The sequence below is a fragment of the Alligator mississippiensis genome, chromosome 10 (genome assembly GCF_030867095.1).
Source record: "Alligator mississippiensis isolate rAllMis1 chromosome 10, rAllMis1, whole genome shotgun sequence".
NCBI classification, from domain to species: Eukaryota; Metazoa; Chordata; order Crocodylia; family Alligatoridae; genus Alligator; species Alligator mississippiensis.
The window spans coordinates 41091778-41116844 of NC_081833.1; the positions used below are offsets into that span (position 1 = coordinate 41091778).

Here is a 25067-nt window from a genome sequence, read left to right on the forward strand (position 1 = left end):
CATAGCTCTCAGCCTGTTGTCATAAGGTCTGTTTTCCTGAGCTGAGTTTCAGTCTCTCTGGCTAGTCTTAAAATCTCCCAGCCTCAGTATGAAAAGCAAATAGGATCATTGTTTTCTATCAATGCTTAAAAAATTGGTGGTTTTAAAGTGAACTTGTACCGGTTAAAATGACAGCATAAAAATAGCTGCTGCTTATAGCTCTCCCTGGGTATATCTGTCAGAGCTGCTGACTTTGGTACATGTTTATTTGTTCCTCTCCTATAGCTTGTCTGGTTCTGTATAGCCCCCAAAGAAGCTGGAGTCTTTTCTTCTTTGTTCTGTCAGCAACAGAATTGACCCACAAGTTTCAGTCAGTTGCACCTGTACAAATCTACTACTGCCTAATGATTGCATAAGTGTCATGAATGCAGAACCTCTTCCTGCTGATGTCTCAGAAGGGAAGATTCCAGCATGACTCTGCTCCCCTGCCTGGGCTAGCGAGATAAAATGCTGCTTTTTATTTGTAGAATGTGACAGTTCTCTATGAAGTGTTCAAGAAGGCAGAGCTGGGGGGCCTCTGCCCCTCCTGCCATTCTTACAGAGCAAAGCTGCAGATGGACAATTCTCTGGGGTCACTTAGGATCACAGCAGCTCTCTCAGATTAGAACAAGGACTATACCTAGCTTCATATGGGCCTGGTTGAAAGAAGTTCAAAAAACCTACCTATGAAATCAGTGGTATCAACATAAGCAAGGTCAGAAACACATGCCAGGTGTCGACACACATTTTGCTCAGTGCTCACGTGGACCTGTTTGACAAAGTTCTGGCTTGGGGGCGGTCCTGCTTTGAGCAGGGGATTGGACTAGATGACCTCCTGAGGTCCCTTCCAACCCTAATTTTCTATGATTTCATGATTATTCAGAAGTTTACAATATACATGAGAAAATCCCCTTGTTGAGCTGAATCAAACCAGCTGAGGTATTGGGACTGAGATCTTCTAGGCCAGTGATTCTCAGCTGGGGTGGCATGACCTGGGGTGCCTTGAGATACTTTCAAGGGGTGCAGTGTTAGTGCTGTCAGGTGTGCAGTCACACTTCACAAGATAAACCCAGAGATTTCAAATAGGAATCTGTTACTAAAAACAGTCTGACCTGTTGTGGGCTTTGAGTTCTTTGCAACAGAAAAATGCTGTTACTTTTCTGTAGTCAAGAAAAGAATGAAGAGATGGCATTTTCCAAGGGGTGCCTTAAGCCAATGGAGAGGTCTAGGAACCACAGCTCTAGACTGATTTAAAACTTCCACTTCATTTTAAGTCTTAAATTTTATCTGTGCCATCAGTAGTTTACAACTCTCCCAGGTAAGATGGTAAGGACCCTGGATGTATTTCTTTATCTGTAACCATCCCTGCATCTACACTTGATGAACAGCCATTGGGGGCTGTGTGGGTGCATTTAGACACAGCAGTTCCTTAAGGCTGTGCTGGGATTGTAACATTGGGTTATCTTTCTCTTCACAGGGCACCTTGCTATACCTGCCATCCATCCTGTCCCCTTCCCACCCAACCCATCCAGAATTTTGGGCTGACTTTAATTCCTCAAAAATCAGAAACTTGAATCCACTTGAACATCATTTTTGTTTTATTTGGGGGTTTTTTGTTTCATTTTATTTTGTTTTTTTTTTAACTTAAAGGAAAAATATATACAGGAGAGACTATCGTAAAAACAGAGCTGCCTGCTCTCTGTACATTCACCTCCACAGCTGATGACACAGGGAGAGAAGAACTTAAAAAGCAAGGAAGAGAAAGTGGAAACAAATGCTGACTTGCAACTCTGAAATTAGGTTGTCATGATGTTTGGCTCTAGGGCAAAAGGAAAGCTGACCCACAGCAGAGCTGTTGAGGGACGACTGGCCAAACGGAGCACGATTTATTTATTACTATGAAAACCCAGACAAATGCCTGTATCCTAAGAGAACACCTCCAAGGAGGGGCAGGACGAGTGAGCACTGCAGCCAGGAGCCCCTCTCACTTTTGCACTGACTAAGGAATTTTTTTCCCTTTGAGGACACCAAGCTGTAACTGGCAGAGTCTGACAGGAAGGAAAAGATCCCCACAGAGGAATGGGGCTGCTTCTCACGTTCAAGAGGCATTGTAGGTTTGTCTTTAAAGTGTTTACAAAAAAAAAAATAGTGTTGACCGGTGTGTGTTTCCTTTTTTTTTTGTTTTTTTGGGGGGGGGGGTTTGGCTTTTTTCTTCCCCAGTGATGTTTACAGAGTGACTGCTCCAAGTTGGCTATAACCACTCAGTGACTGAAGGTAGCCAGATACCACACGACTTTCTTCCTGTTTCCCTTCTGCTGTCATGACTCCTAGTTGCCAAAAGACACCCATTGTCCACTGCCCGTTTCTTTTGATCAGTCTCCACTTAACCTTCCTCTCCTTTTTTGTGTGTGTGTATAAGGGGGGGAAGTTGCATTACAGTTTGAAAGCTCTAAGGTCACAAGTGTCCTGCAAAGACGCCTATCCTTTTTATTAGATCCATGTGGATTTTTTTTCCAGGAAAAAAAAAATTATTAAAGCAACACCCCCCCACATGCATGCGCTGTGGAGGAGCGCAGAGGTGGGGGGGGAACGTTTTAGCCATTGTGTCCCCTGCAGGAAGGGTTTCTGTATTTATATATTAAAATTAAAACTTAAAAAAAAAGTTCAAAGCTTGGGGGGAAAAGGTTTCTTCATTAGTCAAGGTGTTTTGATATGGTATTAAAATAATGTTCAATAAAATATTCACTGTTATTTTATTTCAATGGCACCTTCTTAGTGAAGTACTGCAGAGTGTTTGCTGGAGGCAACCTTTGCTCTGTGACCAGGTAAGTGAGTCTAGAGGGATGGATGGTCTTGCATGGGGATGGGCTGGACTAACTTGAGCTGCTGAGTCGCGTGAGGGGCACTGCCCTTGCTGAGGAACTAGGTTGAATGTTTTCAAGGGTGTAGTACAGTGCAGTGGATGTGGAGGAGGACTGTATCTTCCCATTGCCCATGCAAGCCACTACCTCTTCTGTGGTGACCTTGGTAGCAAACATGTAGGCCAGACATAGGACTTGGCCTGGCAGGATTTACTCCCTTCTCAGAGTTTGGAACCAGGTCTCTGGCAGGGGGCTCTTCTCCTCAGCCTTGCAGGGCTGGCTGTAGTGTCTATGTCATGCTCTTTGCTCCAAGCACTTCCTTCTGTTCTTTACTTGTAACTCTTAGGATAGGCTTAGACCTGAGCTGTCCACACCCCAAACCTCCTGCCAGATCTCTTCTGTTATACATAGTCTACCCAAGCAGGAGCCCACTGGGCCTGTGGCCAAGCAGTGGGAAACCAAGTGTGCCTTGTTTCCAACTATCGACTCTGCCCTTATTCCTCCTGTTGGGCCTGTCTGGCTTTGTTCCTTGGGCTGGAGCTAAGGCCAAAAGGAAAAGACCTGCTGCCTAGCCATCTGGAAAGTGACAGAAATCAATGTCTGCTCTGGCTTGGGTTGAGAGAAGCCCAAGCTCTTCCCCAGCTGCACAGAGCTTCCAGGTATTTTTGGCTCTCCCTTCCATTCTGCCCCATCCCACAGGGCTGCACACTGGATCTTCAGCTGCTTTAACAAGACTATGCCCCCCGCCTCCCCCCGAATGGAAACTAGAGGAAGACTGGCATCTCCGTGAAGATATGGCACCTGTGCATCACTGTTAGAGCCACAACTCTCTGATGACCACTTGGTGGGTGTCCCCCTCTAAATTCCCACTGGTCAAGGAGGGTGGGGGAGGCTAAGTGATTGTGCCTACACAGATCCTCTCCCAGATCTCTCTCAAGAAGGGGGACAGACTGATCCAAGTGAGTGCTACAGCCACTGGCTCCTGGGACACAGCTGAAATCGTGTCCTGTGCATGCAGGCCTAACCGTCATCATCAGCCAAGGCTCCATAGGCTACAGCTCTAGACTCTTACTGATGCCCACTTACACGTTGTCAAGCCTTCTCTGCCTGTCAGTCCCACAGCACTTGGTAGAGCTGCCTCAGCCCCATCATCTGGCATTTGTTGAACCTAGTAGGTCCCCCTTAGGTGCACTGCTGTTCTTCTTGACCCAAGGGGCAGCTTTGACACTGAGCCAATGCCTGTTGATTTCTGTTAAATAGCCAGCCCAGCCTGCAGGGAAACCAGGGGAAGAGTAAGAGGCTGCACTTCAACCTGGCTGCTCCAGAGCAATATCCTACAGAGCCTGTTCTGCTCTTGCTGGCAGAGATCTGTTTCCAGTCATTGCTAGAGCCCCAAATTATATGTAATTGCCTTCCTCCAAATCTGAGGGCTCTCAACAGAGTGCCCGTCCTGGTGCCTAGCATGAGTGGAGTCATGTTAACAGTGTGGGTCCTTTCCTTGTACTGGCCGTGCCTGTCTTCTTTTGACCCATTTTGGTCCCATGTTCCTAAGGAGCAGTCTTCTCACTTCCTCATGCTCATCCTTCCATGTGCTCTTGTTCAGTCCCTCCTGTCCTGCCTCAGGCTCTGTACCCACTTCTCCACAGCCAGAGCCAATGTCTAAATGACACCCATCCTGTGAGCTGCAGCTGCTTTTCAGCCCTGTCTCTAGAGGCAGACTCCAGGGGTCAAAATCCTAGTACAGCTCAGGGCTGGGGCCCTCCTGTCTTGGAAAGGGACTGTAGGATGCTCCTGTGATGGCAGTGGCTCAAGAGCTGGCCCTATCCTGGCAACCCACCCTTGCTAGCATTGCTGTTTGGTGGGTCTCAGGGCCACAGGTGCCGCAGTCTTGCCAGACTGGATACTGGAGCTGGGAGGAGGCATGCTCATCACCCCGCTCCTGGGCTGGAGTGCTCTGTGCCCCAGTGGCAGTGGGAGGAACACTGGCAGCAGGCTTGCTGGCACCTGTGCTGTGTTGGGGTTTAGCTGTTCCCACCTCTGGAGGGCTGTCAGGATAGGAGCTCAGCACTCCCTGTCCTGGTTCTGTTTGGGCAGAGCTGGGGGAGGAATGGGTGCTACGCCCTGGGGGTGGTAGCAGGTGCTGTGATTGTGATGTGGGTGCTGCTTGTGCCTGGTACTGCCCATGGTGCTGGAAGCAGGGATCCCCAAGTATGTGTACAATGAGCTGTGTGCAGGGCCCTGCCAAATAGCTGGTACATGGCAGAGATGGCTCCAGCTCTGCCTAACAACTTCCTCTGTTTACTGGCTGAGCAGGGCACCTTTGCTGCAAGGGAGATCTCCAGCAAGTCATGGTCTGTCTGTTGCTAAGGCAGATTCTTAGCCCTTTGGAGGCTAGGCAGAAGGCTGAGTCTAAGTATACACATCCCTGGCCCGCAACATCCTCCTTCCCACAGAGCAGCTTTGGCAGCGGTGGGGAAGCTGTGCCTGGAAAGGAGCCACCAGTCCCAGGCTGCAGCTGTTGGGACTGGGAGAGGGGAGGAAATGCACCTTTAGAGACCAGCACTCTGGATGCTGCAGAGTAATCTGTGCTGAGTGAACACCTTGGGTGAGCTCCTTCTGTTGAGCAGCTTCTACCTCCCACTCTCCACACTTAACTCAGCCTCGCTCCTCTGCTTGGTAGAGATTTTGCTTTCTTCCTTTGACCTCCTTCCTGGCCTGATGTGGGAGCATTCTGTAGGAAAGGCCTTGAGCTGTCCAGCCTCTAGGTGCATAGTGAGGCCGTGCATGGCAGATCTGTCCCTGTACAAATAAAGCCACGGGCCAAGGCAGAGCAGGGGCACTACATGGGTGGAAGGCATCAGTCTTGCTGTGCTGGAGCAGGGCCCCACTTGCAGAGTTAGCTCATGGTTGGCATCCTCACCCAGCCTGGCAAGAGTGCTGCCCCTGTGGCCCTGAGACTCACCAAGCAGAGCAGTGCCAGCACGGAGATGCGGGCACCTGCCTGCCTGAGGCCTGCTACCATGGCTCCCATGGGATATTGAGTGCAATGCATGGGGCAAAAGCTTGGTGTCATTCAACTTCTGCACTCCTTCCCCTTGCCCCCTCCCCCTCCCCCTGGCCACTGCTCTGTGACAGCAGCCTCTTGGCCCCCTTTGTGGTAGGCTGCCCTTTCCCACACTCCCCTTAAATGTGGAGCAACTTCCCAGCCAGTGAAGCCCTCCCAGAGTTGAGTACAGCAGAGCTCGTGCTCACATGGATATGGTTGTGCAGCCTGCTATGTCTAAGCCCTCGCTATTTGCCCCAGGATGGGGGTCTGACAACCGCTGGGGCAGAGCTCTTCTAGCTACAACCCTTTGAGGGGCTTGCTAAGCTTTTGATCCTGGGGGTGGGAGGATGTCTGTCTTACAGCACTGTGTGGGCTCTTGTAGAATAGGAGACAATACTTGGAGCAATGGGGCCCTTTCAGGGGAAGAGCAGGGTAGGAGCAAGAGTGGGGGTGTGCTAAAGGGCCTGGAGTTTGTGAGTGAATGTAGCTGGGAGCTTGGTTGCTTTCTCTCTGCCACCTTAGTAGTACTTCTTTGGTGGTTCATTGACCCCTGGGGAAGTCTCCAAAGGCAGCTAGGGGGCAAGTTGTGAAACACAGAAAAATGTTAGATTGCAGTGGCCCTCAACCAGGGTGCTACAAACATGATTCACAAGATAAACCCAGATATTTCAAATAGGAATCCATAGTGCTAAAAGCTTTCTGGCCTGTTGTGGACTTTCTGAGTTCTTTACAATAGAAGAATGACTGTTATTTTTGCATAGTCAAAATAGAGTGCAAACTAAGAGCTTACATTTTCCAAGGGGTGTCTTGAGTCCTAAAAGGTTGAGAACCACCTTGTGAGAGTCTAAGGTTAGGGTACTGAACCAATAGGGCAGGAAGCTATACAAGAGTGTTTCACTAGCTATTTCAGTGAAAATGAATGTGTCAAAAGAAGGAAACTGGCTGTGCTGGGGGAGTGACTGGAGATGAAGCTATGGACTTCACAAGACTAACTTAAGGCCAAGAAATACTTGAGAGAGGATGAGCACCTGAGGCAAAGAAGTGTCCAACTGGGCTTGTTGAGCTGTGTGGCATTTGTGTGCTGGCTGAAGTAGAGTGCTTTGTATTGGAATCGTTACAAAGCCAGCATGTCTGCTTCACCTAGTCACCGACTCGGCCCACCTGAAGAGCACTCACAAGGCTGGAGCTCTGGGAACAGGGTATTTTGGGGGTCAGCACTGGTCCTGGGGGCCTAAGCCAGCTAGACATTGGGGGTCCCACTTCCATGAAGGAGTACCAGAGATCTGTGGTATTGTGGGTGGATCAAGAGCTAGTTGCAAGAGCCTGCTGAGACCCAAGAAAGCTGATCACCCCTGGAACAGCATGTGTGGCCTGAGCACAGTATCTTGGTGAGTGTCCAGCAGGGTGTGCTGTGACAATACCAAAGGGACCTTGCTGCCTCATTTTCCCCCTGCTGTGTGGGGTGCTGCATCAAGGTCCTAGCCCCAGGCAAAGGGAGCATTGGCTCTGCTCCTTCTTCCCCTACTGGTCACCTTGAGCTGTACTGGGGGTTCCACTTGGCCCCCCTAATGTAGATCATAATGCCTGTGATGTACAGAGCTGGAGCTCCCCAAAAGGAGACCATGGCCTTGGTAGCGCTGCATGCTAGAAATAAGCCTACAGGAGAGGATGAGCCAGGAGCATGGATGCTTCTGCCCACACCCTGCAGCTGCTGAGGGCAATGGCAGGGCTGGGCCCTGAAAGAGCTGATGCACGCAGCATAGGCAATTAAGGCTCCTGCAGCTGGTGTGCAGGGCAGGGGTTGAGCTCCACCCTGCCACATGATGTCCTACTGAAGTGTGGGCAGGAGAGCTCTCCCACACTAGCCTCATGGCAGAGAGCACAAGCTCTCCTACACAAGCCTTGGGCAGAGGCAGCCTGGCTGTGTGCTGCTGCTGGAGCAGGTCGCCTTCTGCTGGGCAGGACCTGGAGTTTGCAGTAAGGTCACAGTGGTCCAAGCTTGGAGGTGGGGGCAGAGGGAGCCTATGACTGGGAATGGCCTCAGGGTATCTTTGTGGGCAAACACAACCTGCTCCAGTTAGTGACCCTGTCTTCCCACCCCCATCCTCCCCCCAAATGTGAAACTGAGAGAACCACGCATCCCTCCTGGGCTGTTCTGTTTCCTGTGCATGGACCTATGTGTTGGGGCCTTGGAGAGGCTGGTACTGCAAAAGACCCAGCCAGCTACTGCAAGCTTGGATTCCAGCCACGTGCCTGAGCTTCCCATTGCCGGACACTGCATGGATGCTGCTCATAGTAGCAGGGCTCCTTCCTGTGGCGGGGCATTACTGCCCTGGCTCTAGGGTACTGATCCACAGCAGCTCCATGACCCAGAGGAGGTTGCTCGGCAGGTTGCTGGAAGCTCTGCTGTCTGACTCATCTGCTCAGTGTGTGCGCACAGGGGGTGGGGGAGTTTCACTTGGGGCCTTTGACTTCCGCCTGTTTTTAAGCAGATCAGAGAGGGTCATTATGGATTTGCTACATTTATTGCGGTCATAAGTATGCTCAAAGGGTCTCACTCCTATTACATACATACTCAATGGAGCCCTTTGGGAGGGACAGAGAAAGCCAAAGGAGAGCTATGGCCATCTGTGGGGAACTGCTGGGTTGGGAAGATAAGGAGACCCTGTCACTGCTGTGGCACACCCCAAGCCAAGTTGCTGCCTGCCCAACATGCTGCGCGACCTGCCCCTGTGGGACAACCTGGCACTTCTCAGGTAGGACCTTTGTGCATGCAAGGAGTTAGGGGTTAGGGCAGCCATCACTGGCTGCTGTTCTGTGCTGGGTGCTGCTGCATGAGCTCTGGCATCCAGCACCAGGTCTTGGAATTGTCATAGTGCTTCACAGGGGCTCTCCTTCCCCCCTGCTGCATACCCTAAGATGCTGTCCTGGCTGGGACTGCTGCTACCCACCCTGCAGCACAGCAGAGAGAACAGTGCTGGGTTGGCTCTGCTGTACCCCATGGGGAGTTTAGTGATCCCCTCCCCAGCCCCAGCTAGAACAGATGCTCACTTTTCCCTTAAAGGTCTGTAGGCACAGCTTTCTGTAGGGCTTATCAGGTAGCCAGAGCTCACCTCCCCACTGCTTCAACTAATATTGCTTGGCAACTACATAGAAACTGCTGTCATCCACAGCTTGCTTCCCTCACCGGTATGAGGGGTACTAGCAAAGCCCCATATACAGGGGAGCCCAGACTGAAGGCCACTGGCAGAGCTGGGGCAAGGAGAGCCAAGGACTAGGATAGCAGGGGAATTCACAGTAGGACTGAGGGGCAGTGGCAGAGGTAGAGATGGGAAGCCTGGGCTGAGACAACGTGGGAGTCATGGGCTAGGACAGAGGGGTATGGGCAGAGGAGTTTGCACTGAGCCCAGGACATAGGTGACAGGGGATGTGGGTTATGGGTGAAAGGTGCCAGCAGAATGGGGGAGGAAGGAAGGAAGCATGTAGGTTGTATTTTTGTTCACACATTAAATCTGGGTCGATCTTATGTTCTCCATCCCCCCTCCCCCAACACACACACAAGCCATAAACTCTGCATTAGCATAGCATGGTTACAAGTCTCTGACTTGGGGGGACTTTTCTCTTCCACCCAGCATCTGAATTTCCAGAGCCTGAGTTACAATCAAGAGCTTCCCTGGGGGGGGCTCCACTCCAGGCTCTGGAGCTGCCTTTGGAGACTTCCCCTGCTCCTCCCTGTCAGCTCAGTGCTCTGGCATGGGCCAGCAAGGACTCTTCACAGGACCTTCCCAGGGTTCATGAGGTTCTTGGGGTCCAGCATGACCTTGATCTGCTTCATGATGGCCAGCCCCACCTCTCCAATCTCCTCCTGCAGCAGTTGGCGTTTGCCCAGCCCAATGCCATGCTCCCCTGTGCAGGTGCCATTCAGGGCCAGAGCCCTCCTAGAAGAGAGGGGAAGAGATGCCTTAGGAGAGCAGGAGCACAGGCAAGGGACAGAGAGGGGAAGGGAAGGGCAGAGATGCAGCCTGAGGAACAGCAGCTGAAGGGAAGGGCCAAAAAGCAGTGTGCCCTCCTCAGCTTGGCCCACCCTGTGGCCTATGTCCATCCACTGCAATGCCATTGAAGCAGCAGCTGCCAGGCTGGGCTGTGAGGGGTATAGTGCCTGCCTACCCCACCCAGGCAGGCAGTTCTACCTTCTGTGCCTGTAGAGCAGGCTGCAAGGTACTTCTGGATATGGGAGGTGGTGGTGCTGCCTTCCTGCTTAGGCAGGGGAGGGACTGCCCGTGTTGGGAACAGTGGCTTCTCTTGGAAGCCCTGGTGGTTCCTTTGCCTGCTCTCCCTGTGTCAGCCAGGTTTACACTCAAAGGCCAGTCCAGAAGGCTGCAGCCTTTCTGCCCCCTCAAGCAAGGCTGCTTCTGTCCTGGTCACACTAGGAGCCCTCTAGGGCTATGGGAGCACTGCTCTGTAGCCCAGATCCACTCCCCATTTTGTCCAGAGAATGGGCTCTAAGAACAACCCCATGCTCCTGGCCACATGTTGGTCCACAGCAGGACCCCAGCAGGGAGGAGGATATGTCAGGCTGGGATGCTTAGAACAACTCCTAGGGTCTCTTAATCTCTGTTTATGACTGCACTGCTTCTCTGGAGCCAAGTGGCTGGGCTGGGCTGGGCTAGGCTTCCCACCTCGCCAGTTGGTCTGTGAAGTCCTTGACACGTCGGCTCTCATCTGGGTCATCTGGGTTGTGCACCAGGATGCAGTGGAAGTTCCCATCACCCACGTGACCAAAAATAGTGCCTGCAGGGATGCAAACAATCTGTGTGCAGCCAGTGCCCCAGCCCTAGGACCAAGAGCTCCCAGGAACCCTTACCAGCAGCATCTCCCTCCCAAATAATCCTTTGGGCTCCTGCAAAACCTGCACAAGGGAATCAAGTCACCCACCACTAAAAGGCAGCTTGCTCTGGGGAGGAGTGTGGGAACTGCTTACAAAGAGGATGGAGCTAGACAGTTCTCAGTGCTGGCAGATGACAGAGCAATAAGCAAAAGTCTCAGGTTGCAGTAAGGGAAGTGTAGGTTAGATATTAGGAAAAACATTCTCACTAGGATAGTATAACACTGGAAGAGGTTACCCGGAGAGGTTGTGGAGTCTCCATTCTTGAAGGTTTTTAAGATCCAGCTAGACAAAGCTTTGCTGGGGGTGATCTAGGTGAGGATGGTCCTGCTTTGAGCAGGGGGTTGGTCTAGATGACCTTCTAAGGTCCTTTCCAACCATAATTTTCTATGATTTTCTGACTGTTTTAAAGCAGTTCCAGGAGTGAAGAACACATGTCATGTTCAAATGCCGGAGGCATTTTAGTTTGTTAGAGGGGTTACCAGACAAATCGCAATCTGGGGCTAAAGCACCAGCCATTCAGACAAATGTCAGGGGGGTCTCGGCCTCAAAAATCTCCCAAGAGATGGACCCTCTGGCAGCACAGCACCCCTCACACCATGGGGAGGGAGGGGGGAGTGATGCAGTTGCCTTGACTGAATCAGCCACCAGCATTTTCCATCCTGTCCCTGCTGCCTCCTCGGGTGACACTGGATGTGACTGCAGCCCAGATGACAAGAGTGCCCACAGACCTACCCATGCAGCCCTGTGGACATGTAATTACTAATGTAAGTACAGCATGGCATGCAAGGGGTTAACTGGTCCCAGACCTTGTCAGGGGAGGAGACCAAGCAGATGCAGCATGGGTGAGTGCTCTGCACTGCCATTGCTGGACACCCAGGAAAAAAGGGAGGTGGTGCTCTCCCCTACCCTGGGGGTCTTCAAGAGGAGGTTGGATATGCATCTAGCTGGGGTCATCTAGACCCAGCACTCTTTCCTGCCTATGCAGGGGGTCGGACTCGATGATCTATTGAGGTCCCTTCCGACTAACATCTATGAGTCTATGAAAGCCCCTAGGCCTCAAGACACAATGATGAGGCTCTCCTAGGTAAGTCTGTGTCCCATTGCAGAATAACTGACATGGTGCTATAGAGACCAGGGGTGGGCTGGCACTGAGGGGCGTGAGCAGAGCTGTGCAGTGATGCATGCCCATCTCCTTCAGCCAGCACTACCTGCTATGAGCACCCTGCCATTGAAGGGTGGTTTACATACAAGCCCACATTCAGGCCTGTTGCTAGTCCTGTGGCCCCACACAATGGGTCAGAACCTGTCACAGCTCCCAGCACAAAGGGGGCGCTGCTGCACACAGAGTGAATTGGCACAGCCAGGCCTAACCCCTCTGCAGCCTCGTGGTGTATGCAGACAGGCTCTTTCATGTCCTTTATTCCCCTGCAACAGGCACGAGACCCCTTCTCCCTAGCCCCCTGAAGCACAATGCTAAGCTCCCTGCTTCCTTGCTTAGGACCCCACCCCTTTTCCATGTAACCTTGTGTCACACTGAGGGTGTAGCAGCAGGGTGTGATGCCCAGGCTGAGGGGCACTCGGAGCTGGCAGGCATGGGATGACCTACCCGTGAGCCCAGATTCCTCCAAGTCTCTCTTGGTCTCCACCACAATCTTGGGGAGCTGGGAGATAGGGACACACACATCCGTGGAGTAGCCCTGGGGAAACAAGGCACAGCACTCAGCTACCTGCTCTGCATGGGGAGAGGTTACCTGGTCACAAACCTTGAGTTAACTGCACAGCCCCTCTCCATTCAGCCCTATTGTGGACCCTGGTCCTGGCTTGGCCCCTCCATGGATCCCAACTACCTCTGCCCCTCACATATGGGATTTGGGTGTCCCTTTGTAAGAACCCCTCTGCCCCTAGTTGTGCGGTTCTAGACACAAGGCTTGGCCTAGCAGGCTGCTCCCCTTCTTCAGACTTTGGAGCCAGCAAGGCCCATTGTAGCCCTCCAGCACGGTGCCTGGCAGTGTCCCCATCCAAAACCTACTGGTAGTGTCACTTGGGTTCATGCATGCAGGCAGACAGCAAGTGCGCCCTGTGGACAGGGGATCAAAGTGAAGAGCTGTCCCTTTTGCTGCTGCCTAGGCACTACCTCACCTTGCTCCCAGGTCGCAGGGCTAGGGCCGCGTACCAGGCGTTGTGCCGAGCAGTCCACAGTTTGTTCCTCATCTCTGGTTCTCGGGCCCAGGCAAAGTCAGAGCCACCGTTCAGCTGCACAATCTCCTCTACAGAGGGAGAAAGCCCACACCCTGTCACACACCCCTGGCTGCTAAATCTCATGCCTGGGCCAGTCAGGGGCAGCCAGCAGGCAGCCCGAGGAATAAAGGGAAAAGCCCTACCTTTAGCCTCACTGCAAGTGACCCAAACCACCCTCCATAAAGAGGAGATGCATGTTCCTGGCTCTGGCTACCTGTATAGCTAAAAGCAGGACAGACGTTCCTTCTCCCTGCAGAAAAGGGGTCCTGAGGCTGTCCCAGCTCTGCCAGGATGGGCAGTCCCGTATCAGAGTTGAGCTAAGCTGAGCTGAGCCAGACACCAGGCAGCCAGCTGTTCAGGCCTTGAGCTCTCAGCCCATTCCCTTGGCCACCTCCCCTGCACCACCAGCAACACCAACCCCTATGCCACTGATGGGGTCTACCCACCAGGGACTGCCAGTGTCCCCCACTGCAACCTGAGGAGGGCCTGCTAGGGCAGATGCATTTGCCCTGCCCCCAAGCAGGAGTGTCTACTAGCTGCAATCATTAGGTGCTTCCTCCCCTCAAACAGCACCTACCATGGGCCCAATCCACTGCAGTACCTGTATTCTGGACCTGCTCCTCCAAGCTCCTGGGGGTGCCGTGAAACTCCAGGAAGAGCGTGGGGGACACTGCATAGCTGAGGCTACTGAACTGGTTACAGGCACTTATCGTGACATCGTCCAGGAACTCTAGGGGCAGAGGGGGTGTCAGAGCCCAGACTACAAGGCATCTCGGCCCCTAGCTGGGAAGGGGGGTGATGCCAAATTGGAATGGATCCTTCCCCCCTGACCAGAGAGCTCAGTTCCAGAGTGAGTGCAGAGCAGGCACTGCCACGTTCAGTTCTAAGTGTTGGGGCTCCCAGGGCTAGACTCACCAATGCGGGCGATGGGGATGCTTGCTTGCAGCACCTGCACTGTGCAGTCCACTGCTGCCTGCACACTGGGGAAGGAGCACACGGCTGACACCATGGCCTCCGGGGTGCCATGGAGCTTTAGCGTTGCCTGCGTGATGAGTCCCAGTGTCCCTTCTGAGCCTATGAACAGCCCTGTCAGGTTGTAGCCTGCAGAGCTTTTCCTGGGGTGGGGAGAGAAGGGGCAGGGTTAGTTTTGGGGACAGTGGGCCCCCAGACCATCCCTAAGTCAGGCCCTGTGCCCATTACCTGAAGTGGCGCCCCTGGCCAGCCGTGTGCAGCACCCGGCCATCAGGAAGCACCACCTGCAGGTTGAGCACATTGTGGCGCATGGTGCCATAGCGCACTGCGTTGGTCCCTGAGGCACTCGTGGCAGCCATGCCACAGAGAGAGGCATCAGCACCAGGATCTAGGGAGGCAAATTACACTCCTGTGAGAGTGGGTGGCAGTTGCCCATGGCTAACGGACAGCTCAGTTGTGGCAACCTAGGGAGAGTCCCTCACATGCCCAGATCTGGGACTCTAAATACAGGAATCCAAGGGGAACAGGGTATCCCTGTGTGGGCAGGGGTTTCCTCCCCTGGCCCTCAGCTTCCCACACCACAGGCCCTGTAGTATTCTCAAAGCGGTCCTACAATTCCAGGGTCCATGCTGGGCCAAGCCGTCCTGCAGCTGGCTACCCCCCCCACACAAGCTAGGGCTGTAATGGAAGGAGGGGCAGTGCTACTGCCCAGGGTGGCAGCACGTCGCTCTGTAACTAAATGGATGTGCCTGAATTGGGCTGCTGTGCCCAGGCAGGCTGCAGGACCCAGGCAGGCTGCAGCAGAGCAGCAGGCTTCCCCACCTCGCCCCTGCACAGCCATGCGTCTGGCACTGCTTATGTGCCATGGTCTGTTCATACTTTAGCCTGTGCTACAAGGGGCAGGTGGCAGTGGTTTCTCAATGGAGACACTGTCCCCAAGAGCCAATCTCCCTGCCTTTGGTCTTGATCTTGATCCTGCTTTCAACCTGCCACAGTGTTGTTCGCTGTAGCTAAGCACTGTCACTTCCACACCGTACCTCTGACTTCCTGCTCTGACACTGTTAATGCTTTGCCACAGTCCCAAGCCCGGTCATTGGCCACTTGCAGCTACATGTGGCTGGGTTGCACTGTGGCCCTTCATCCAGGAGGAAAAGAGGCAGCCCCTTACATGCCCCCAGTTGTCCAAGTGCTGTGAGCCATACCAACAGGGAACCAGAGGCCGCTGTCCCGCAGGTAGCTGTTGAGTGCTTTGTGGGTCACCCCAGGCTCCACAGCCACAGTGAAGTCCTCTGTGTTCAGCTGCAAGATGCGATCCATCTGGGTCAGGTTAAAACACACACCGCCCTGGCATGGAGGATGGACCAAAGATTAGAAATCTGTTCATGGAGTTGCCCCTGGTGTCTGCCAAGACCAGATAGGCAGTGGGAAGCTCCAGTGCTCAAGCCACCAAGAGAGTCCAGGCTGGGGTTCCCCTGCTCTGTACCCAGGGATAACTGGCCAAGGATAACTGGCCCTAACATTGTAGGGAGACAGAATAACCCAGCATTGGTTCCTGAGGTACCACCTTAGTAAAAGAGATGACAAAGGAGAGCCTGCACTTGGCCATTGGAGAAGTGGACTTTGGCTATACCCAGCTAGTTGCATGTGACCTGGGGGTAGGGGAAGAAACAGCCAGCAAGAGTTTCCCCATGGATGGAGCCTTCATCAGTGCCAGCAGCAAAGCTCCTCTGGGCATCAGTTCCAAGAACGTAGCAAAGCCTCTCAAGGAGGGACATGGTTCTGCTTCATGATACCAAATTGCCTCAACCACCATGGACTTCCTTACTCAGCATGGAAGCAGGTCCTGTACCAACAGATGCTGTGAGTTTTCAGCAATTTCTTAAGAAGTCCTGAAATCTGCCTTGGGTCAACCAGACTGGGGGGGGGGGGAGCCTCACAGACACCTCAGAACAGCTCTCACAAGGTCTCAGAAGATCTGAGACACATAGCCCAGGTAAAGGTGCCCTGAAGAGCAGAACTTCTGCAGACCAGGAGCTGTTCTCCTGCCTGTGAGGACAAGTTAAGTCAGCCTGGGAGGAATCTGCCTGTCCAATGCCAGTTAAGCAAAGGCCGGGTTTTCTCAAAGAACAGCTGTTTGCTTTAGTGAGCACAGCTCCTATGCTGGGAGCCACAGCCACTAGGTCACTGCACCCAGGCCACCAGGCATTGGGTAGAGAGACTCTGGGCTCAGCACTCAGATGGATGAATCAGCACAAACAGGGCTCACTGGACCTACACTGGTTACACCCATTTCAATAATGACACTGATTTACACTAGCTGGGGACCTGATTTACACCAACTGAGTGGGGAGATGCTGTCGTGTTAGGCCAAGAGACTGGTCCCATTATTCATGTGGAGCCTCCAAGGCATGAGCATCATATCTTATGGGAGCTGATGGGGCAGATGTGACCTCCCTGGTGAGCTCCCTCCTAAGTACACCAAGCTCTGTACAGCTCATGATGAATTTGGCCTCCTAGCACCTATGGCCAATAGATGGGGCGAGGAGGCCAAATGACTTGATATCACCGAGGGTGGCAGTGCCAGAAAGAATGGCAGACCCCTGGAGTCCTGGCTCCCCCACCTGTACTTTAACTCAGCTGGAGGGAGGGCTGAGCTCCGAATAAGATCCTCTGACCACCAAACTTAGTCAAACCCTCTCCCCCCAACCCTGTCAGTCACTCCATACCTTGACTGCGCTCACGCCGCCCTCCAGTCCTGTGCCAGTGCCGAAGGGGATTATGGGAACACCCTGGCTGTAGCACATCGCAGCCAGCTTGCTGACCTGCTCCACATCCTGGGGCCAGACCACTGCATCTGGCGGGCTGCACCTGCAGGCAGGGAGGAGCCCTATTTAAAGCCAGCTGCCCAGGGGATTGCCAAGTGCCACATGGCTGCGCCGAAGCACAGCTCACAGGGCACTGACATCTACCCAGCCTGGCTCCTACATGTGAGTACAAGAGCTTCAGGGAATTAGCTGGGCCCATGCAGGGAGAAAGGACAGATAGTGATACAGCAGCACATTGGATGGCTCCAGGGTTGGGGGTGGGCATAGGTGGCCTTTGGATCCAAAAGCTTCTGCTCTAGAACTGACACGATCTGCTAAGAGACAGGGCACATGTGATGGAGAAAGGAGAATTGTACTGGCCTTACTCACTCCAGCCCTAGGGAGCAGTGATTACCCAGTTGTTATTCATGCTCTGACCACAAGGTGTCACTGCTGCCCCAACAATGGGTAGTTCTGACCCTTGGAGGCCTCAGGCTGAGAGCCACTTATTCATGCCATGTCCAGTAGGACCCCACCAAAGAGATTGCTCTCCCTATGTACCACACACTCCTGCTGGGATCCATAGGCCCAGCTCTGCCCCACCTCTTCCATGGATTCTCTCACAGCCCTGTGCCACTGGAGCTCACCCGTGATGAGTCCTGCCTATGTGCACAGCAACAGTGCCTACAGGCCATGACCCTCTATCAGGCTCAGCACTGGATATAGGACAGCCCTCCTCAGGGTGTGATCAGATTCGGGGTGTGAGCCCCTCCCAGACTCAGGACATCTCCCCAAGGGCTAGGGTGCCCAGGCTGGCAAGGGTTGGTAAAGTAGCAGAGGTGACTAAAGGCACCTGGGTGGCTCAGGAACTGGGTTAGGTGATCAGCTCTGAGCCTGCCTGCTCTGTTAATGGAGCATCCTGGGATACCTGTGCATGGATTCATCCCTCCCATGCTGCTCACGAACAGCTAGAGACATGGACACATTTGAGCTTCCTGCCACTGCTTTCAATGCCTCCATGAAGTCCTTTGTCAGTTGCCCCTGTGGGGAGGTAAAAAGGCATTATGTTAACAGTGCCTGCCATACTCCTCAGGGAGGAGGACAGAGCCTTCACAATGGGCAGAGGAAGTGGCAGGAGAGGGGAAGTGCCCCACCATATCCAACTGGCTGCAGTGTTCATCAGTCTTCCACAGAAACACCCCAACATACAGCTCCTGGTTGATGGACTAGCTGCGTGTGCAGCATACAACAGGACCAAGAGGTCCTTCAGTCACCTTCTGTTAGTAACCATCAGCCAGAACAGCCTGTTCCAAGTCAATCTGGCACTGTGCACAGATGGCAGGCCCAGCAGGCCCAGGAACACTGGAGAGCAATACCATCTACCCTTTGACTCTACAGAGCTCCTACGGACAACAGCCCCCTGGGAAGAAGTGCATTAACATACCCCTGCCTAGTGGCACTTTCTCCATCACTATATACTTGTCTATGTACTGGCGAGTGGATGGGTGTATCTACACAGCAATATGAAAGGGCAGTGAGGCATGTGCTAGCACACTTGTGCTGCTTTCTGGCTAGCATTGATAATAGCAGCAAAGACATAGGCTGTATCATGTGCTAGCAATGAGAATACATGTTTTCCAATGACCTTGTCTATGTACTGTATGCTATGACATGCTGAAGCCTATGATTCTCTGTCTTTGTCCCTTGAAAAAATACTGCCATATGCCATTAAGGAATCCACTTCAAAGCACCTAGAAAGTAACAAGGCAATAAAGAACAGCCCATGGAGCTGTGTTATCTGGCCAGCAGGTCTCCCCACAGGTCCAAAAATTTGGCAGCAGGGGAGTGGTGGCTGTGTTAATTGCCACTCCCCTGATGCCGAATTTCTGGACCCATAGCAAGACCTCTAAAGTAGCCTTGCATGCTAGTGCATCCCAGTGCACAGCTGGATCTGGTGCATGGGGATGAGCCCTTGCACACCCAGATATGATGTGTGGGTCACTGCATGATTTAAGCCTGTGGACTGACCATGTGCACAGGACCTGGCCTGCAGACCCAAAAGGTTGAGCACCACTGGTCAAGACAGTCATGCGTAACCAACCTAATTTCCTTCTATGACAAAATGACGAGTATTCTGGATGGTGGGAGAACAGTGGGTGCCATTCAACTTTTGTAAGGTGAGTGCATAACTGTTTGTACCATTGTGCTCAATGAATAGTCATCAATGGCACCATGTTTTTGAGCCATTTTACACTGGGAAGAGGTATCAAATGAGGTTCCTTAGGGGTCTGTCCTGGGTCCTGTGCTGTTTAATATCTGCATTAATGACTTAAAGGAAAGAATTGAGTATGCACTTCACAAATTTGCAAATGATATGTTGGGTGGAGTTGCAGACACTTTGGAGGACAGGATTACGATTCAGGATGACCTCGATAAACTGGAGAAATTGTCTGAAATAAATCAGCTTAATTTTAGTAAGAACAAGTGCAAACAATTGTACTTAGAATGGAACAACCGAAGACACAAAAGCAAGAGGGGAAACAATTGGCTAGGCTGCAGTACTGCAGAAAAGGATCTGGGGACTGCAGAGGATTGCTCACTGACTATGAGTCAACAGTGTGATAGTGCAAAAAAGAAAGCATTACTGTAGATTCTTCTTTATTACACATCAATTATTTGCATATTTCAATTATTTGCATATTTTAGTTGCTATCTATTCAATTACATTTTGCCAGTTTACTTGCATGTTGGCTTTTTGCATATTTCAGTTTATTGCATAAACTGGGACCAGACAAAGCAAGCCAAGGATAAGTTAACTGGCTAATGCAAAGATTGACCAGCACCTGGAAAGAGATTTCTCATAGCAAGTGACAATTTATTATGTTTTAGATTACTAAATATTTTTGTAAGCTAGTCAACTGACTTTTTGCTGTCTCAAATTAATAAATACGTTTATCTTTTTTGAGGTTGTTAACCACCGTACTGGCAACATTCGCTCAGCAGCACATTTAAGAAAAACAGAACTTATTTTTTACATGTGGGATTTTCTTTTCATTATTCACACACACACTTGCTCAACTATAAGGGCAGAATGGGGCATAACATCTGGATGAACAGCAGTTGCCATCATTTTTCAATTTATTTGCCAACAAAAAACGTGGGGTAACTTGAAGTACAGCACTGCATTATTTGGAATTATGCTATCTATTTCCAGTCTTTTTTTTTTCATTTTTGGCAACTGAACTTCTTAGCATAGTTTGGTAAGTAGCATGATTCTGTTGGAAAGAAAAACTGTGCCACAGAAATGGGATTCTCCTGTAGCACACTGGACTATATTCGCAGGTATATTTATGCAAGTCACAGAAAATGATTCTTCCACTTTATTTGGGATGCAACTGATATACTCTGTCCAGTTTTGGGCACCACATTTCAAGAATGATATGAACACACTGAAAAGAGTCCAGAGGAGAGCAGCATACATAGTGAGAGATCCAGGCAACATGACATGAGGAAAGGCTGGAAGAACCAGGACTTTTTGTCTGAGGAAGAGAAGCCTGATTAGATAGCATACAAAAAAAGGTTGGTTATAAAGCGAACAAGAAGCAATGGTCTTAAATTGTAACAAAGAAAATGTAGGTTGTGTATTAGAAATGACCTTCTAATCATGGGCTTGGCTGAGAACTAAAGAGGTTCAGTAGAGGCTGCAGAATCTCGTCATTTTCTGTTTGCAAGGGTGGGTCAGACAAATACTTGGCTGGGATGGTTTAGACAGGATGACCCTATCTTCAGCAGGGGTTGGACTAGCTGATGTCCTGAAGTCACTTGTGGCCCTATTTTCCTATGACCCTGTGACTCTGCTGTGCTTATGTGGGCTACCTAGACCAAACTAGCCTAGGTGTGCTGGCATGTGGTCCACTCACACCCTCTGTGTGCTGTGCAGACCTCTTCTCTGATGTTTATCTTAAATTATTGGCAACAGGAATCTCAGACTCCTTTTCCCTCCTCTCAGCATCTGCTGTCAGCTTCCTCCTCAGCCAAACAATGGATCACGGAAAGAAAATTTAAAGGATTACCACGACTTCTCCAAATTATCTGAGGAGACCACTTTGTTCTGCTATGACTCCCCTGTGAATACCAAGTGCCCAGCCCTTGGGGAGCTGGGAAGTGCAGGATATCTACAAGCTGCAAGACCCTGAAGGTGTGCTGTAAAGCATGAGGCAGGAGCAGAATGAGGGTTCAGGTTCAACCCAAGAGGTTGACAAGACTAGCCTCACAACCTCTCCTGGAACAGATGGGTTCCTCTTGTGGCAGAAGGTATGTACTGGGCATATAGGTCAGTGATTCTTACCCAGCATGTCATGGCACCATGGGTTGCTACCATATTCTTTGAAGGCTGCCATGGATCTGACAGCACAGACTCAAGCTTGTTCCTGCCTGACCGATCCCACACCCCTCTGCAAGGAGGTAAGCGCTGCAATATATAAATTAGTTTTGGAAATTGGGTGCTACTTTATTCACAAAAGATATGGAGGGATGCTTTGAATCCAGAGAGAAGTGCCTTGAGTCCAGTGAGCTTGAGAACCACTGATACATGTCATTGTCACCAGCAGGCAGTCTTGCTGCCTACCTGCCAGTCTAGCTCCATTAGCAGGCAGTCTAGACCCCACATCTGGCTGCCTGGGTCCTGATGTGTGTAGTGATCGGACTTGTAATTTAGAGAGGCTCCCTAACAGGAGACTGAGGAAGTTGGAAACTGGGAGATGGCCCCCTAAATAGGTTACTTATTTAGCTGGAGGCTCTGCAGAGGTTTCCTCCTGCTCCACAAATAAAGTCCATTGTGCAGCTCTCCTCATTCACGTGTGCTTGTGTTTAACGAACCCAGTGAGCATAAATAAGCCTTTTTCTTTTCATTAGCACAAATTAAAGTCAAAAGACAAAGCTTTGCAGTTGTTGTGCATTTATGCCAAGTTTGACTCTGCAAACTGTCTACTTACAAACAGCTGCTCCTTGCCCGAGCTGCCTCCTCTCCTGTGTATAATAGAGACCAAGTTTACTCATCAAAATGTGAAATTTCTGCTTTTCAAGTGGGCCCTGTAGGGCCAGCCCAGTAGCAGGATGGAAACAGGAGTTAGACTCCTTTCCTGTTGGTCCCACATGTGGCAAGAAAAGCCTTTGTTGCTGCTGATTATATCTGAGAAGGGAAGAACTCAGCTGGATGCTCTGAACCTCAGGAGAACCTGCAGAACTAAGCAGGGGGAAAGAGCAGCCTTTGGGTTGTAAGCAAAACTCAGCTGGCCAGGAGACGCAGAGGGTTTACTATACTGCAGTGACGGTGCCTCCTGGCAGGCTGTCCCTGCGCACACCACAGCCCTGCACACCAAACCCAGAAGTGCCCAGTGAAGCCAGGCCAGTGATGTCCCCAGTAGCTGCTGGAGACTGAGGGCTCAAGAGCAACTATAGAGATACATCCTGGAACAACCTCCTTGGAGTGCTCCTGGGTTTGGAGTGTGTGAGTGGGACTGAGGTGCAGGAAGAGCTCAAGAACAGCCTAGCCAGGACACCACCTGCCATGGTGTAGATCAGGGGCCAGCAACCTTTACCAAGTCATAGGTCAGAACAAGCTGGCTGTGCTCAGATGCAGGCTGGGTGGCTTTGACAGTGTATCAGCAGCAGGGACCTTGACTATGCCGATGCTGGAGTCACACAGCTGGGAACTGCACACATGCTTCTGCCACTTCCCCCAGCCCCCTGCTCTGCCACTTCCAGCTGGTGGGGAGCTGTGGAGGGCAGGGAAGCTGGGAGCAGAGTCATCACTGCTGCTGCTGCTTCTTCCTGGCCCCCCACCTGCACCTCCCAGCTGCAGTGTAGCTCTTCATCTGCTAGAACCGGCACCCGCACTGCAGCCAGGAGCAGGGGCTGAGGAAAGCAGTGTTGATATGGACTCAGCTCCCAGGTGCCTGGCCCTAGCACAACAGGGCTTGGTACCAACAGGGGCAAAGGCACCTTCCAATTCTGCAGGATGAATCCAGTGGTTCCATGAGCCACTGGCACAGACATACTGAAAGACACCCAGCAAGGAGCCGCCAGGTCCTACCTTTAGCAAGACTCTCAAAGCAGAATGATATTTTTCCCCTGGTAACTCAGTGATCTTCCCCAGATGCCCCAAGGAAGATTTTAGCATATGTTTAATACCTGCTGCTTTATTTCTCATGCTGCCTTTTGATGGTTAATTTCATCCCATGGAACAGTGACCTATTTTTGTTTGGCCCTCTATGTGTACCCCAGAGACAGAGCATGACATCTGAATTCGTACACATCCTGGAAAGAATGTCCCTTTTGGCTCCTGTGAGTCCCTTAGTGTTTACAGAAATGACTGTCAGTGCCAGCCCTCTAAAAGGGTGTGATGCAGCAGGCCAACCTGTTGCAAGTTAGAGGTTTGCATTATATACATTTGAAATCGTTAGTGACAAGGAGGAAAACCTTGCTGCAGCAACAGAAAGAGCCTTCACTTGAGCACAACTCTGGAAAAACATCTAGCCTATGAACAAAAACATGAGAAGAAGAGGAAGAAGAATGTCTGCTGGAGCTGACTCTGCCTACTGTTCATCTCAGGTGCTGTCCTTGATTTTCCTCCTGCAGGAGACTGCCTTTGGCAGTGACTTTCCCTTGTATCCCTACTGACAACTGCTGCTACAGTTTGGCTTTAGCTTGTCTTGGGGCTTGATTTCCTTCACCTTCCTCAATGGAAACAGACCAGATGTTCATTACCAAGGTTTCTACCTCTCTAACCTAATCACTGCAGGGCAGGGACAGACATCCTACATGTGCTACCATGCTGCAAACCAGCTTGAGTCATATAACAGTCGCCCCCAGAAGAGATAGGAATAACTCTCGAGTGCTTCACAATGCTGCTTGAGCTGGGAGGCAGCTGGATGTCTGTGTGCTCCTGAAGCATCACAGATTAAATATGTCTTAAGAAAAGGTGAAGCTTGAAGTGTTTTGTGTCTGACTGTCCCTGTTCTGCCCAAGGCAAAAGCATCTCTTGTGCTGGTGATTGATTGGATGGGGCAGGGTTGGGGGATGCAACTCAGCAGCACGGACCACAGCTGCATGGTGCCTGGCTTGGGCCGGATTAGGGGCTGTCAGGTGGAAGCCTTTTGCCACCAGAGGACTAGCTGTCTGTGAAAGGGAGTGCAGGCCATGCCTAGGTAGACAGACAGCAAGAGGCAGTACAGGTCCCAGCACACAATGCTACTCAGCCAGGACTGCAAGGGAGGCTGCTGGGAGCCCTGTAGGTGGGACCTAAGATGTCCCCAACCTAACTCCACCTAGCAGGAATAGAGGGCAGCCATGATCCACATGCTGCAGCACGGTGCCAGAGAGCAGGGGGTAAAGTCTGGCCCTGCAGGACTGCTGCACAAATCACCCTGGATTCTCCCCAGCAACAGAGGGGTCTGTATGGGAGCTGCTTCCTTCCAAAGGTCATCTCAAGGCCATGTCAGGAAGGGAAATCTGGGCCTCCAGGGGCAGTGGAGGGCCCTGACCACAACTCCCACCCTTACCTGTGCCTTCAGGGAGTAGCTCCTCTGGCAGCTGAAAATCCTCATTGCTCCTTGCAGTTTATGCAGTGCCATGGCTGAGAGCAAACAGGATGGTGGGTGGCTTCTGGCTTAGTGGGGCTGCAACCACCTAGCCCTGGGGGCAGAAGAGCCCAGCTCAAGGCAGGGGAGGAACGGCAGGGCCTAGCGCAATGGAGCAGGGCCCAGAGCTGTGTGGTCTGCACTTGACCTGCAGCTCCCAGCTGCTGACTACCCAAAGTGAAAGCAGCTTCTGGACTGGCCCAGCATCTTGGCTGGGGACTCCCCTTAATACCCAGCCCCTCCTTAAGGTGGAACTGATCATTAAGGTGGAATTGTGAAGCCAACCTGCAGAGGGGGTTTCAGGCTTTCTGGGTGCATTGCAATGGGCAGAGAGAGCTGGATGATTAGGAATATGCCGCTGATTTCAGGAGGGACCCTTGAGCAGTGGTGAGAGCTCTGGGGGTGTGGCTGTGGCACTGGTTTGCATTAGCTAGGTTGTGATAGTGCTCACCCTGGTGCTACACTAGGCTGCTGCCGTCACAGAGTCACAGAAGTTTAGGGCTGGAAGGGACTTTGTGAGATTGTTGGGTCCAGTTCCCCTGCTCTGGCCAGGAAAGACTGCTGGTGTCAAATAACCCCAGAAGGGTGTGCATCCCGTCT

At 51.7% G+C, this 25067-nt stretch overlaps 2 protein-coding genes across 4 annotated transcripts in view; one reads left to right on the top strand and one right to left on the bottom strand.

Annotated features, from left to right (window-relative positions):
• Positions 1–2774, top strand: part of ZNRF1 (zinc and ring finger 1) — a 92027-nt gene extending 89253 nt beyond the window's left edge. The window contains exon 5 of one of the 2 annotated variants that reach the window (XM_019497307.2): positions 1669–2774. The gene's annotated coding sequence lies outside the window, so the exon portion shown is untranslated. Of the gene's footprint in view, positions 1–1495 lie in introns of both variants that reach the window. The other variant, XM_059713731.1, reaches the window with a different exon arrangement.
• A 5657-nt stretch (positions 2775–8431) lies between these two features.
• LDHD (lactate dehydrogenase D) lies at positions 8432–24659 on the bottom strand. 2 transcript variants are annotated; one of them, XM_006262204.4, is made up of 11 exons: positions 24390–24657; positions 17756–17868; positions 16750–16891; positions 15226–15367; positions 14252–14411; positions 13967–14166; positions 13653–13781; positions 12953–13080; positions 12420–12510; positions 10605–10716; positions 8432–9863 (listed from the first exon to the last, which is right to left on the bottom strand). In XM_006262204.4, the coding sequence occupies exons 1-11, from the start codon at positions 24459–24461 to the stop codon at positions 9698–9700; spliced, it is 1455 nt and encodes a 484-aa protein (XP_006262266.1). In that variant the 5' UTR covers positions 24462–24657; the 3' UTR covers positions 8432–9697. The 2 variants fall into 2 exon arrangements, with proteins under 2 accessions (XP_006262266.1, XP_014452563.1); XM_014597077.3 differs by having other exon boundaries at positions 9764–9863; positions 12987–13080; positions 24390–24659.
• Positions 24660–25067: the final 408 nt, after the last annotated feature.

Bases quoted from the DNA above. Each gene is read 5' to 3' on its own strand.
- LDHD (XM_006262204.4), bottom strand. From the start codon at position 24,461: ATGGCACTGCATAAACTGCAAGGAGCAATGAGGATTTTCAGCTGCCAG. The intron at 12,511-12,952 runs GTGAGGTAGTGC...TTGTTTCCCCAG, and splicing joins CCCTGCGACCTGGGAGCAAG to GGCTACTCCACGGATGTGTG. The intron at 9,864-10,604 runs GTGGGAAGCCTA...CCTCTCTTCTAG, and splicing joins TTCACAGACCAACTGGCGAG to GAGGGCTCTGGCCCTGAATG.